The 14,493-nt window shown below is 45.6% G+C and overlaps 1 protein-coding gene across 1 annotated transcript; it reads left to right on the forward strand.

Moving 5' to 3' along the window:
- Positions 1-587: 587 nt before the first annotated feature.
- LOC139581289 (EGF-containing fibulin-like extracellular matrix protein 2) lies at positions 588-13,856 on the forward strand. The gene is made up of 11 exons (XM_071410881.1): positions 588-830; positions 7,322-7,569; positions 7,882-7,930; positions 8,060-8,272; positions 9,325-9,447; positions 9,860-9,976; positions 10,097-10,216; positions 10,429-10,548; positions 10,748-10,874; positions 12,424-12,619; positions 12,870-13,856. The coding sequence occupies exons 2-11, from the start codon at positions 7,480-7,482 to the stop codon at positions 13,029-13,031; spliced, it is 1,317 nt and encodes a 438-aa protein (XP_071266982.1). The 5' UTR covers positions 588-830; positions 7,322-7,479; the 3' UTR covers positions 13,032-13,856.
- The last annotated feature ends 637 nt before the right edge of the window (positions 13,857-14,493 follow it).

A 14,493-nucleotide genomic window follows, 5' to 3' on the forward strand; every position in this document is an offset into this window, starting at 1 on the left:
CAAAACCTCTTGGAGAAATGGATGATGATTACTTCAGGGTCAGTCTTTTTATGCTTCTACATATAAACATGCCTGTCTGTAAGACCTCCAGTTTAAATATTTACTGGTAGTTAGAAAAGCTAACTACTTTTCCAAGAAGGCTTGTGTCTCTCCTCTCTCTCCTTCGCTCTAATTTTTGTCCACATTCCACCAACTTCTCTCCCAAGCTATAAATATCTGCCTGTGTCAGATTGGACCGGAGCGAGGGAAAATTTAGTGGCTGTACAGAAAGAGAGAAAAAGATGGGGGAAGTAAGGATAGATAGATTGGGGGAGCGAGCTGTGGGGGGTGATTTTAAATGAAACCAGGAGCGTTGTGTGACCTGTGAGTGGGGGCACAGGGGGGAGGGGGAGTGTGTGTGTGAATCTATGCAAGTTGTTGTTCCGCCTGCGATTTGGACGGATTTGGAATTTGGGCCGCAGACCAGGAATTTGCATCCTGGGGGGTCAGGGAGGGGGGGTCAGTGGGAGGGTGGAGGATGGCAGTGCAGGGGGCCAGAGGGGGGGTAGGAATGGGCTGTCCCTCTTTCCTCTCTGCCTCTTTCCTTCTCTCTCTTTCTCGCCCTCCCCTGCATGCATTCAGCTGCTCCAGCTGTCGATCTGCCCACTCACTCTCTCAGGGCCATAGAGGCAGGAGCAGGACAGATAGAGGGACCACTTCAGCTCTCAACACTCACACCACACCAGGGACCACAACCGCCAGGGGACTAGAACAGCACTACACGGACTCAAACCAGGGACCTGAAGATAACAGGAAGAAGACGAATTCACACAAAGGAAGAAGACTTGCCTGTGAGTTCACCATGTTTCACAATGACTTTGTGTGTGTGCGGGTTTGAAAGAGAGAGAGGGAGCGGGTGTGTCTACGAGAGCCTTTGTGATTGAGAGAGAGAGATTAACCAAGTGCGTGAGTGTATTACGTCACAAAGAAAAACGTGCCTCTTACCCTCTGCTCCTGGAGGGGGTGGACACGTCACAGCTACACCATTGCTCTCCACTCAACCTCCACGGCTACAGTTGGATCCTTACAAGAGCTGAGGTGGCAAGGCCCTGTGTGTACGTGAGTGTGAGGGAGAGAGAGAGAGAGAGAGAGAGGGAGAGGAAGAGACAGAGAGCATGTGTAAGAGAGTAGTTGTATTTGTAAATGGAAATGTATTGCAAAACTCTTGTACAGATCCAACTACTATTTCACAACTATGTAATGTCACAATCGCAAAGTCTACTAATATCTCCTGCGAACTTGATTCATGAAAAAGCCTGCCAGACATGGTCAGCTTGGATGAAACCCTAAGTACAGTATTTGTTTGCTGGAAAGACTCGTTTTAGTGTGAGGAGGAGCAGACAGGCCTACGTTACCATATGGCCACACCAAGGGACAACCACAAACTAGAGAGACAGGTGCCACCCAATGGCATTAAACACTCTGTACACACCCTCCCTCCCATACACACACACATTACATCACAGGACAGGACACGGCCTTCTTATTCCCTTACAGACCACTTCTGTGCAGAGCAGGGCGCCATTTTATCACTCTGTTTATGTACTCTTAATTACTAACATTTGACAGAAAGAATTCTACATTCATAGGCCAAAATTAGTAGTAAGGCTGGTCTGACTAGAGTGATTCAGGAGAGAGCACAGAGGCACGGCGAGGAGGGTCAACTATTAAAATACCAAACTCCCCCCTCTGACCCACCGTGTGTCGATCATCTCCTGCCCTCAGCACACGTCATCTCGTCTAGTTACTACAGCGTATCATCAGTATTCACATCCCTTGGATTTTTCAACATTTTGTTGTGTGACAAAGTGGGATTGAAATGGATTTAGTTGTGATTTTTTTTCATCTACACAAAATACTCCATAATGTCAAAGTGAAAAGAAAACTCTACAAATGTTAAAAAAATGAATAACTAAAATGTAGTTGTTGAATAAGTATTCAGTAAAATTTGGCGTAACAAATCACATAAGTTACAAGTAAGTTACTCACTCTGTGTGCAATAGGGGTTGACATTATTTTTTATTATGACTGCCCCTTCCTCTGTCCCCCATACATACAACATCTGTAAGGTCCCTCAGTCAAGTATTGAATTTCGAGCACAGATTCAAGTACAAAGACCAGGGAGCTTTTTGAAAGCATCATTAAGAAGGGCAGTGATTGGTAGATGGGTAACAATAACAAATCAGACATTGAATATGTCTTAAAGCATGATGTGGTTAATAATTATGCTGTGATTATGTATTAAACCACCCAGACACAACAAAGATACAGTCGTCCTTCTGAACTGAGCTGCCATACAGGAATGAAACTGCTCAGGGATGTCACCATGAGGCCATTGGGGATTTTAAAACAGCTACACACAGTTCAATGGCTGTGAAGGGAGAAAACTGAGGCTGGATGAACAACATTGTAGTGACTCCACAATAATGACTTAAATGACAGAGTGAAAAGAAGAATACAAATATAGAGAATAAAAATGTTCCAAAACATGAATCCTGTATGGAACAAGGCACTAAAGTAATACTGCAACAAAAAAAACACGGCAAAGGAATACACTTTTTGGCCTAAATGCTAAGCCTTATGTTTAGGGCAAATCCAGCACAACACATCACTGAGTAACTGCCTCCTTATTTTCAAACATGTTGGTGGCTGCATCATGGTATGGGTATGCTTTACATCGGCAAAGACTGGGGAGTTTTTCACGATGAGAAGAAACAGGATGGAGCTCAGCACAGGCAAAATCCTAGAGGAAAACCTGCTTCAGTATGCTTTCCACCAGACACTGGAAGATGAATTCACCATTCAGCAGGACAATAACCTAAAACACAAGGCCAAATCTACACTAAAATTGCTTACCAAGAACACAATGAATGTTCCTGAGTGGCCAAGTTTTGACTTAAATCTTAAATCTTGCTTACCAAGAAGACAATGAATGTTCCTGAGTGGCCCAGTTTTGACTTAAATCTGCATGAAAATCTATGGCAAGACATGAAAATTGCTGTCTAGCCACGATCCCCAACATCTTGACAAATTTTGAAAACATTAATGGGCAAATGGGCAGCACCCACTCGTAGCACGCGCTCCAGCAGCACGCGCTCCTTTGGTCACCCCCAAAGCCAATTCATCCTTTGGCCGCCTTTCCTTCCAATTCTCTGCTGCCAATGACTGGAACGTACTGCAAAAATCACTGAAGCTGGAGACTCATATCTCCCTCACTAGCTTTAAGCACCAGCTGTCAGAGCAGCTCACAGATCACTGCACCTGTACATAGCCAATCTGTAAACAGCCCATCCAACTACCTCATCCCCATACTGTATTTATTTATTTATCTTGCTCCTTTGCACCCGAGTATCTCTACTTGCACATTCATCTTCTGCACATCTACCATTCCCGTGTTTAATTGCTATATTGTAATTACTTCGCCACCATGGCCTATTTATTGCCTTACCTCCCTTATCTTACCTCATTTGCACACTGTATGTAGACTTTTTTTTCTACTGTATGTTTGTTTATTCCATGTGTAACTCTGTGTTGTTGTATATATCGAACTGCAATGCTTTATCTTGGCCAGGTCGCAGTTGCAAATGAGAACTTCTCATTAGCCTACCTGGTTCTCAACTAGCCTACCTGGTTAAATATAGGTGAAATATATTTTTTTGCACAATCCCGGTGTGCAAAGCTCTTAGAGACTTACCTAAGAAGACTTACAGCTGTAATCACAACCAAAGGTGTTTCTAACCTGTATTGACAGGTATAGACTTTTTCTTTCACTTTGACATTACAGAGTATTTTGTGTAGACCAATGTGAAAAAATCCAAGAGGGGTAAACACATGATACCCACTGTATCACTTTGGCCCAGCCAGCTCTCCATGCCTGGCTCCCACTAGCTTCCCTCTCCACCAGACTACAGCCCTGTGCCCATTGGGGAACTGTTATGTATGATGGTTTTTCTGTAGTTCTACTGTCCGGCAATATGAGAGAAATCTCACACCACAGGAGTTTACTGGTATAACATATAAGAGGTTCTGGCCCGCAAGGTGGCAGGTTCAGTGCAGCGAGGGGAGCAGAGCACAGCTTGAGCCCACCGGGTCACCGTGCTAGAGAGAGAGCAGCTCCATGCACAACGGAGCAGAACGGATCGAAGCCGGCTATATATACACATCACAAGACCCGACCATCTCTGGTTGGGTCTCCCACCGGTGTGTGCGTGTGTAGATGCGTGCGTATGGTCTATGTGTGTTTGTGTATGTTGCTCTGTGTGTGTGGTCTCGCTGTGTGTTCTGTCTAGTCCCCATTAAGTCATTTCTTTATGACCCTGCTGTTATTTTGCTTGGTCATTCTGCTGACGGTGTGGATTCGAGGAGAGGGGTGCCCCCTGTTGCAGGAGTTAAGATACTACTGATGCTAGCACAGGAGGTTGGTGGCACCTTAATTGGGGAGGACGGGCTCGTGGTAATGGTTGGAACGGAATATGGTTTCCATGTGTTTGATGCCATTCCATTTGCTCCGTTCCAGCCATTATTATGAGCTGTCCTCCCCTCAGCAGCCTCCACAGGATGCCAGTAATATAAGGAATGCACCTGGACCAAGTAAAGACAGCATCTGTATCAACATCCACTGTCCTCCAAGAGTTGCAGAATTTCCTCTTCAATCCAAGTAAATACAGGGCCATATAATTACTGTATTTCTGTGAACAATGTGTACTGCTGTACATGGTAGACAATGCTACACTGGTAAATGTCAAGTGTAGCATTGTTCACCGACACCTGTTGTAACCAGAATCACAACCAATGGAAAGACCAGTGGTTGGTGTGTGGAGGACTGTCAGAGTGATGGACCATCCTCCCACTCAGAGACCAGAGGCTGTAGGGTTGGCAGCAGCTGTCCTACATGAACCATGGGGGGGCTTTCCCAAAACCTGATACTCTGAGAAACACCGTGATGGCAGGGTATCCCTACTGGGAACTGCAGCCCACATCCTTGCCACGGGCATTCCAGAGGTCCAACCACCACTTGGTGCTCACTGGTCAGCGGCGGCGACGCAGCACCTACCCACGTCTGCCTGCTGCTCACAGGTCTGGGTGACTGAGTTACTGGACTCTCAACTGGCGGACAGTTTGTTTTTTGGTGGTTTTAGGTCAGATTTATCCCCCGCTATAAGAGAACCACAGTGCCAAAGCGGATTTTGACATGTCCTCATATTGTGGCTGTATAAGTGTTCAGGGGTACAGTGTGTGTCCAGGGGCGCAGTGTGTGTCCAGGGGCGCAGTGTGTGTCCAGGGGCGCAGTGTGTGTCCAGGGGTACAGTGTGTGTCCAGGGGTACAGTGTGTGTCCAGGGGTACAGTGTGTGTCCAGGGGTACAGTCTGTGTCCAGGGGTACAGTGTGTGTCCAGGGGCGCAGTGTGTGTCCAGGGGTACAGTGTGTGTCCAGCGGTACAGTGTGTGTCCAGGGGCGCAGTGTGTGTCCAGGGGTACAGTGTGTGTCCAGGGGTACAGTGTGTGTCCAGGGGCACAGTGTGTGTCCAGGGGTACAGTGTGTGTCCAGGGGCGCAGTGTGTGTCCGGCGGTGCAGTGTGTGTTCAGGGGTGCAGTGTGTGTCCAGGGGTGCAGTGTGTGTCCAGGGGCACAGTGTGTATCCAGGGGCACAGTGTGTGTCCAGGGGTACAGTGTGTGTCCAGGGGCGCAGTGTGTGTCCGGCGGTGCAGTGTGTGTCCAGGGGTACAGTGTATGTCCAGGGGTACAGTGTGTGTCCAGGGGTACAGTGTGTGTCCACCGGTACAGTGTGTGTCCAGGGGTACAGTGTGTGTCCAGGGGCGCAGTGTGTGTCCAGCGGTACAGTGTATGTCCAGCGGTACAGTGTGTGTCCAGGGGTACAGTGTGTGTCCAGGGGTGCAGTGTGTGTATACTCCTGCATACGATGCAGACCTATTGAAGATGACATGATGCAAGGTCCACTAAAATACCTCACTTTTGGAAGTGTTTGAAAGATTGTGAAATTGTGACAGGTGCACTGACTGTGTATATAGTTGTCCTGGGAACTCAGTGGAACATTTGTTTTGGTGCTTGAGAAGGAAGATTAGGCTACATTTGGAGTGTGATGTAAGACAGTTAGCATGTTTGTGTGGGTACACACGTTGCTCTGTGGCTTCTTGCTTGGCCTCTCTGAGGTTAGTGTGTGTGTGTGTGTGTGTGTGTGTGTGTGTGTGTGTGTGTGTGTGTGTGTGTGTGTGTGTGTGTGTGCGTGTGCGTGTGCGCGTGTGTGTGCGCATGGGGGCGCGACAAGTGGTTGAGTATTACAGCATACAAAAGTCTCACCAATGTGTGTGTGCGTGTAAGGAAAGCAATGATTATAACTTTCCTCTTCATATATTATTTTGCCTGGAGCAAATTCTAACTGACGGTTTTTGCACGAACAACGGTTACTCAGAGATGTTTTATTGCTTTCTCTTGGGGGGTTTTTTGTCTGAGGGAGCTGGAATAGAGGATTTATTTGTCTAGGTACAGGGTCCACTTTAACAGTTGTGCTTCCACTCTCCAAGAACATTAAACGGAGGATGGTTGGTCTCCCAAAAAAAGCAGCCTCTCCAACACCACATGCAGTACTTCGAAGAATAACACACAAGCCATGATGATGAACGATGCCAGACTCAGAGACAGACAATAATGGATTCCGCGGTACTAGACAGCGACGGTGATTTAGAGAGCAGAAATCTGTGTCAGAGCTTGCGGCGTCTGGGGAAACGGAAGGTAATGTCTTGAAATTGATAGACAATACCCTGAGATGTAGGCGCTGTGTTTAATGGCTCACTCTGGTATACTGTAGGTTTGTTGTGTGAGCGTTTGTGTGTGCAGTTACAGTGGGCCTGTCTGGGGAAACAGAGGGCTGTCTATGGAGAGCTGACATGAAAGGATTTCCACACTGTTGACTTTATTATTTTCAGCTGATGGATGGAACGCGTCGTTATGTTGACCTTTCACCAGCAGGGGGAGACGGGCTTCCTCTCCGTCATACTGGCGGGGATTCAGGGGGAACATGTTCGATTAGCAAATAATGACCGACGTCTGAGCCATAAGGGAGTTGCGTGTGTTGACTTCTGTTCTGAGCCTGGCTTCAGAACAGTGTTAGATGTCAACACACAGCCAGAGTGTTATGTTTTTTTAAATTAAGTGGATGAATTGAAAGCTGTTCCAACCTAGGTTGTTAATTAACTCTCTCTCTTCTCAACCCAGGTTAATGAGTCTCCTAAGTAACTCTCTCTCTCGGCCGTCTCTCTCTGCAGATACCGCTGAGCTGCTCTGAGCACCACAACAAGCCGGCAGCTTCTCTCGTCCTGACCTGAGGCACCGCTACCTGTGTGACCCGCCGGCTGTGCCAGGGTGTGTCTGTGTGTGTGTTTACGTGTGTGATCCGGTCCTATCTGCCAGTCAGTCCGTGAGCATGCAGGGCGTGTGTGCGGCGATCCTGTGTGTGTCTGTGTTCCTCCGCAGTGCTATTTCACAGCCACCTACAGAAAGTGACACCTACACGGTAAGGATGGGTATTCCAGCACTCTCTTTCTCTCCCTCCCTCCTCCCCTTCTATCTTGTCTTCCCCGCCCACCATACACCAGACTGATAATTTGACCCCTTTTGTACTGCAGCTGCTCTTCTCTTTCCTGTTGACCTCCGCTGTACTCTGGAGTCCCACTGTATCTTTCCCCCTCTGTGCCTATGACTAGGTACCCTCCTGTTAGAGTGACACAGCCATTATTTAAAATGTACCTAATAGCTACAAATGAAAGGTCATTTGGATTGTTCAGTGCATGTGACTCTCTCGCTCTCTGTCTCCTGCCATCTGTAGGAATGCACAGATGGGTATCAATGGGATCCTCAGACTCAGCACTGCAAAGGTAATGGCTCTCGATTATCCTCATGTCCCCATCTCCTCTCTTCATCAGTTGTAAGCAACGAGTGAGAGCATTACAACTTGAAACCAGTCCTGTCTTTCAGTCCTTTTCCTTCTCCCTCTCCCCCGACAGACATAAACGAGTGTGAGACCATTCCTGAGGCCTGTAAGGGGGAGATGAAGTGCTTCAACCACTACGGGGGCTACCTGTGCCTCCCCCGTTCTGCCTCAGTCATCCCAGCCCCAGACCCCCCCAGCCAGCCTGGGACCAACCTGGAGAGCACCGCCAGAGAGCCCTTCAACCCCTGTCCTCTGGGCTATGAGCCCCAGGGAGACAGCTGTGTGGGTGAGAGAGTAGGGAGGGAGGGAGGGGGGGTGGACAGGTGGCTGCAGGGGACTGGATAAGGTGTGCGTGCCTTGTTTGTGATTGAGCAATAAGCATGTAGTCTGGATGAGTGCAGACTAGTGTGGGACAGGTGGTTGTATCAAGTGTGTGTTGGGGGGGTTTGTGGAGTTTGTGTGGGTGTGTGAGTATTTGTCTGGGGGGTGGATAGCTGGTACTGGAATGTGGAGATTTCACATGAGGACAGCTGCTCTTAGTTTTATAGGACGGAGAGTGTTGAGAGCAGTGGTGTAAAGTACTTAAGTCAAAATACTTTGAAGTACCACTTAAGTACTTTTTTGGGGTATCTGTACTTTACTTTATTATTTATATTTTTGGCAACTTTTACTTTTACTTCACTACATTCCTAAAGACAATAATGTACTTTTTACTCCATACATTTTCCCTGACACCCGAAAGTACTTGTTACATTTTGACAGGAAAATGGTCCAATTCACACACTTATCAAGAGAACATCCCTGGGCATCCCTACTGCCTCTGATCTGGCGGACTCACTAAACACAAATGCTTCGTTTGTAAATGATGTCTTGTAGTGTGCCCCTGGCTATACATCAATAAAAAAACATTAAAGAAAATTGTGCTGTTTGGTTTGCTTAATATAAGGAATTTGAAATGATTTATACTTTTACTTTTGATACTTAAGTACATTTTAGCAATTCCATTTACTTTTGATACTTAAGTATATTTAAAACCAAATACTTTTAGACTTTTACTCAAGTAGTATTTTACTGGGTGACTTCACTTTTACTTGAGTCCTTTTCTATTAAGGTATCTTTACCTTTACTCAAGTATGACAATTGAGTACTTTTTCCACCACTGGTTGAGAGAACTGCTTGTCCTGTTGTTCTTGGAGTCGGGGTGATAGGGGTTGTTGATGGGAAATGCATGAGACAGGAATAATGATTGAACAATATGGTACAGCTTTTGGTGCCTCAACCGTATTAACATCCATATGACTAAATACATTGTGTTGTTTTACCATATCTCACACACAGATGTGAATGAGTGTGAGAGAGATGAACACGACTGCCAGCCCAGCCAGCAGTGCATCAACACGCCGGGAGCCTTTACCTGCCAGTGTCCTGAGGGTTACCGTAAGGTTGGCACCGAGTGCATCGGTAAGACAGCCAATAGGACTCCCTCTAACCAGCCTAACCACTGGCCTGAGAGACAACCAATAGGACGCCCACTAACCAGCCTAACCACTGACCTGAGTCACACCAACTCGCTGTTTGCGGTCTCACCTCATTGTTGTGGTTAAGCTTAGCCATTGTAGCATGTTATTTGACCTCTATTTAACCAGGAAAGTAATTTAATTTATTCACAATTAATATCTTAATATGTTTTGTCACATACACCGTATAGGTCAACTTCTCCTTAGTCATTGTAGCATGTTATTTGACCTCTATTTAACCAGGAAAGCCACTTGAGTCAAAGTCTCCTTCACCATAACGACCTGGTTGGTCAACTCAATCTCCACCTTCTCTCTGGAACTGTTTCTGAATGCTCTCCTTCCATCTGGGTTGTCAGACATTGACGAGTGCAGATACAGGTACTGTCAGCATCGCTGTGTCAACGTCCCCGGCTCCTTCTCCTGTCAGTGTGAACCAGGCTTCCAGCTCGCCGGCAACAACCGCTCCTGTATTGGTAAGGCGTGGTCAGATATACACACACCCACATACAGAGAGTCCCAGGCTATCCAGACTGATGTTAGAAAATATATTGACTGATATACTGATAGACTTCTCCCTCTCCTCCTCCTTCCAGATGTGAATGAGTGTGACATGGGCGCCCCCTGTCAGCAGCGGTGTTATAACACCTACGGTACCTTCCTCTGTCGCTGTGACCAGGGCTACGAGCTTGGGCCTGACGGCTTTGCTTGCAATGGTGAGAGGATACGTCTGCCTGTCTGTCTCGGTCTGTCTGTCTGTCTGTCTGTCTCTATAATGTCAATTAAAGTAGCAGTGCTTTGATCTGAAAAGAAAAGCTGCTCTTTCTTTCTTGCATTTATTAAAAGCTGCCCTTCTGTTTCTTGGTTAAAACAGCTGTGCTATGATCGTAAACGTTGTTCCCCTCCCTCTCCCTCCATCGTTCTGCAGACATAGACGAGTGCAGCTACTCTAGTTACCTGTGTCAGTTCCAGTGTGTCAATGAGCCCGGGAAGTTCTCCTGTCAGTGCCCAGAAGGCTACCAGCTGCTGGGCACTCGACTATGCCAGGGTAAGCACCTTCTACATCTGTTCTCATTCTCAATGTTTTTCTGAACACCTTTTCCCATCCTTCACCTCACTGTCAGCTAACTGTGCCTGTGTGTTCTTTCGTTGTCCTCGTTGTTAGTGGACGATAAAGTATTCTAATTGATTCGATTAATTTCAATTCTCTCTTTCTCCGGCCCTCAATCGATCCCTCTCCTCCCCAGATATAAATGAGTGTGAGACCGGAGAGCACCAATGTACTGAAGGACAGACGTGTGTGAATATCCACGGTGCCAGTCAGTGTGTGGACACCAACCGTTGCCAGAGCCCTTACGTCCAAGTATCTGACAAGTGAGTGAACATTTATTAAAACATGGGTACACACACACACACACCTTTTCCCCATTATCAAACTATGCCGTGGGCACAAATCTCAACATATCATCAACTTCTGTATGGAGCATAGCTCACATTATTTCGAAGATTGCGCCAATTGCTTTTTCCATATTTCTGTCCAATTCTGTGATCTTTTCAGTTGAACATGTTCCAGGGCAATTAGAATGCTGTTAGAAGATTGAAACCAGTCTTACATTGATAACAGGTGTGGACAGTAGTTCATTTCCCCCAGCATTTTTTGGCTGTATGAAAACTGCTTCAGAAAATCTCTTGGGGAAATGGCCACTGTTCAAATACAGTTGAATGTAATCCATCTTGGTTTGAGGATAGTTCACCATGCTCCTTCATATTGCAATATACCCCTCTAGTGGTTGAGTTATCAACTACTCTTTTTAATAGTAGAAAGAGGAGGAAGGGAAGCGCTACTAAGGTACACTATAGTATATTTTGGTAGATAGAAGGTGCTCTTTGGTAAAAGGGGTAAATTGGTCATCAAAAAGAAAGGAGGACCAAGGCACTCTTCATATAATTAATTAAAATGCCTTTATTAGTATGGCATGTTCAATAGAAACAAAGTTGTTTAAAAACTGACGCGTTTCGGCTGCATGGCCTTCATACTCCCTGACGAAGGCCTGTACTCCCTGACGAAGGCCATGCAGCCGAAACGCGGCGGTTTTTAAACAACTTTGTTTCTATTGAACATGCCATACTAATAAAGGGATTTTAATTAATTATATGAAGAGTGCCTTGGTCCTCCTTTCTTTTTGATACTCTTTTTAATATTTTATCTTGACATGCAGGCTGGTCTCATAGACTAGACGTAACATAGTAAACAAAAATATGGGACACTCAAATTAGTATGATATGTTATGTTTGGTATGGTTACATAAGATAGAAGGTTACCTCAGGCAAAAACGAAAGGATGCGAATGTCTAGCAACCCAAAGGTTGTGTGTTTGAATCTCATCAAGGACAACTTCAGCATTTTATGCTAATTATCAACTTTGCAACTACTTAACTACTTTTTAGCTACTTTGAAACTACTTAGCATGTTAGCTACACCCTAACCTTAACCCCTAAACCTAACCCCTAGTCTAACGTTAGCCACAACTAATTGTAATTCATAACATATCATACTAATTGTAATTCGTAACATATCATATGAAATGAATGATGGACATCCACAATTAAATACATAACATACCAAACGTAACATATACTAATTTGAGCGTCCCGCATTTTAGTTTACTATGTTACATCTACCCATGGGTCCAGGTTGCAGACAAGCATGATAATATCACAGGACGTAATCTATATTTAATATTTAGTGATCAATATCAAATATTATGTTTTAATATAAATTAAACAGAATCAAAAGTACCACATCAAGTCATCTAGTTCATGAGGTCAAATTTCAGGAAATTATGATTTATGCAACATGACTGCCACTATGGCACAACTCACATATCTCTCCAGAGGACTAAAACCTGCTATTTTTCCTCTAGTCGCTGTGTTTGTCCTGTGACCAAGCCAGCCTGTCGAGACCTACCCTTCTCTATCGTCCAGCGCTACATGAGCATCACGTCGGAGCGCTCTGTCCCGTCAGACATCTTCCAGATACAGGCCACCAGCGTCTACCCCGGAGCCTACAACACCTTCCGTATCCGCTCTGGAGACCACGACGGAGACTTCTACATCAGAGTGAGCACAGCCATAGTGTAACAGCCCCTCTCCAGCACTAGCCTGGGTCATCCTCCCATCCACCTTGTCAATATATGACGATAGACTTGTGAATTTATGATGACAGAGGAGGTCTAGCATATTATATTGCATTGAGTTTTGAGACATTGCATCATAACAGGACTTAGTAAGACACGTTTGCTTGACTTTTAGACTAGGAGAGTACGACGGACCCTGACTAACCTTACTATCATCTCTGTGTCTCTCTCAGCAAATCAACAACATCAGCGCCATGCTGGTTTTAGCCCGGGCCGTGACGGGGCCCCAGGAGTACACACTGGATCTGGAGATGGTGTCAGTCAACCCCCTCCTGAGCTACCAGACCAGCTCGGCTCTGCGACTTTCAATCTACGTAGGGCCTTATGCATTCTAGAGGGAGGACAGAGAGTCAGAGACAGAGAGGGGGAGAAACACAGTACAGATACAAGAGAGGAGAAACAGGACACACAGAACAATCTAGAATTGAAAGGGGTCATAAACAGAACAGTCAGATTCTGTAACATGATGTCAGACGTTTGTTAGCTTCTCCTATTTCATGACCTGCAAAGGAAACAAACAACTCAAATCACAACCCTCTGGGAAAGCTGAGATAGAGTGAGGTAAAGAGACATTTCCAAAGATGAATACTTTATCAATAACGTGTGACTGATAAACATCAATACTACGAAGTGAATTTTCCCCCAGCCCACACACCGTCCATTTTTGTTCCCTGCTTCTTAGCTGAAGTCTCCTGAAGTATATTTTTCAACTGCTCCACGCTGCTCATTTGTCATGGTCCTTTGAGCCGAATAGGGACAATTACCGTAGTAACCTTTAGTACAAACCCCTGTCATGTTTCAGAAACACACTGCAATTGAAGATAAAGAACAACACATTATTTAATCATTCTCATCCCGTCTCTGTCATTCTCTTGCTTTGAGCAGGCCCATTCTCACGCCTGTGTTTTCATGCTACTCTCATTCCACAGCTTTTCAATCCTTATCGTCCATGGACACGACTCAATAACCACTCAGATCCAACCTCCTCATCCACCCTGTCGCTCCTGCATCCATCTCTCGCCTAAATCATAGCTAGTATTAGTGCTGAAGCTCTCACTCACTCATTCACTCACTCATCATTTGTAGTTTTGTCACATTAATGATTTTGTTGTAATTTTTGTCCAGGAAGCTGATACAAAATAAAACGATATACATTTTAATCACGTGTTAACCATTGCCTTTTGTTCATATTGTTTAACCATGTCACCCTCTTTCTTAATATAGTCCCATTTCTCTCCTACTTCTTCAACTCCTGTTTTTCCTTTTCCTCCATACAGTATTTCCTCATTTCCCAGTGTGGTATGGTCATAGCTAGCTGACCTTTCTGAATGGAAATACCCACACACCCCCCCAGGTCCAATATGCTCCAGTGCCAGTGGCGCTCTGTGTCTTTCCACAGCTGCAGAACAGATGCCTGGGCTTCTTGTGTGACAACCACTGAGAGAATGGAAAAATCACTTGAACAAAGAGAGAGGGCAGAAGGTATCGCTAGATATATCAGCACTTAAGACTCATTAGCCTTAATATGTGAGGCATAACAAGACAACCAGTGGCATACTGATCTAACACAGGCACTGTGTTCTCCCTCTCCCCTGGATGACTAAAGCCATATTCCTTGCGTAGTGATTCTTCTACAGTCCCACAAAAAAACAGGGGAACCCTAATTTCATCGTGTATCTCATCCGCTGCTGCTAGCTCCGCCCAGGCAGCCTCCTCTCCTTACAACACACAAACACTGCACACGCACACACACACACACACACACACACACACACACACACACACCTTCAATCTATC

This window comes from Salvelinus alpinus, chromosome 7 (assembly GCF_045679555.1).
Source record: "Salvelinus alpinus chromosome 7, SLU_Salpinus.1, whole genome shotgun sequence".
Taxonomy (NCBI): domain Eukaryota; kingdom Metazoa; phylum Chordata; class Actinopteri; order Salmoniformes; family Salmonidae; genus Salvelinus; species Salvelinus alpinus.

What these genes read in the sequence shown, in the direction of transcription:
- LOC139581289 (XM_071410881.1), top strand. Translation starts at nt 7,480, where the DNA reads ATGCAGGGCGTGTGTGCGGCGATCCTGTGTGTGTCTGTGTTCCTCCGC. An exon ending in CAACAACCGCTCCTGTATTG is followed by an intron (nt 9,977 to 10,096) that starts GTAAGGCGTGGT and finishes TCCTCCTTCCAG; the next exon opens with ATGTGAATGAGTGTGACATG. An exon ending in TGACGGCTTTGCTTGCAATG is followed by an intron (nt 10,217 to 10,428) that starts GTGAGAGGATAC and finishes ATCGTTCTGCAG; the next exon opens with ACATAGACGAGTGCAGCTAC.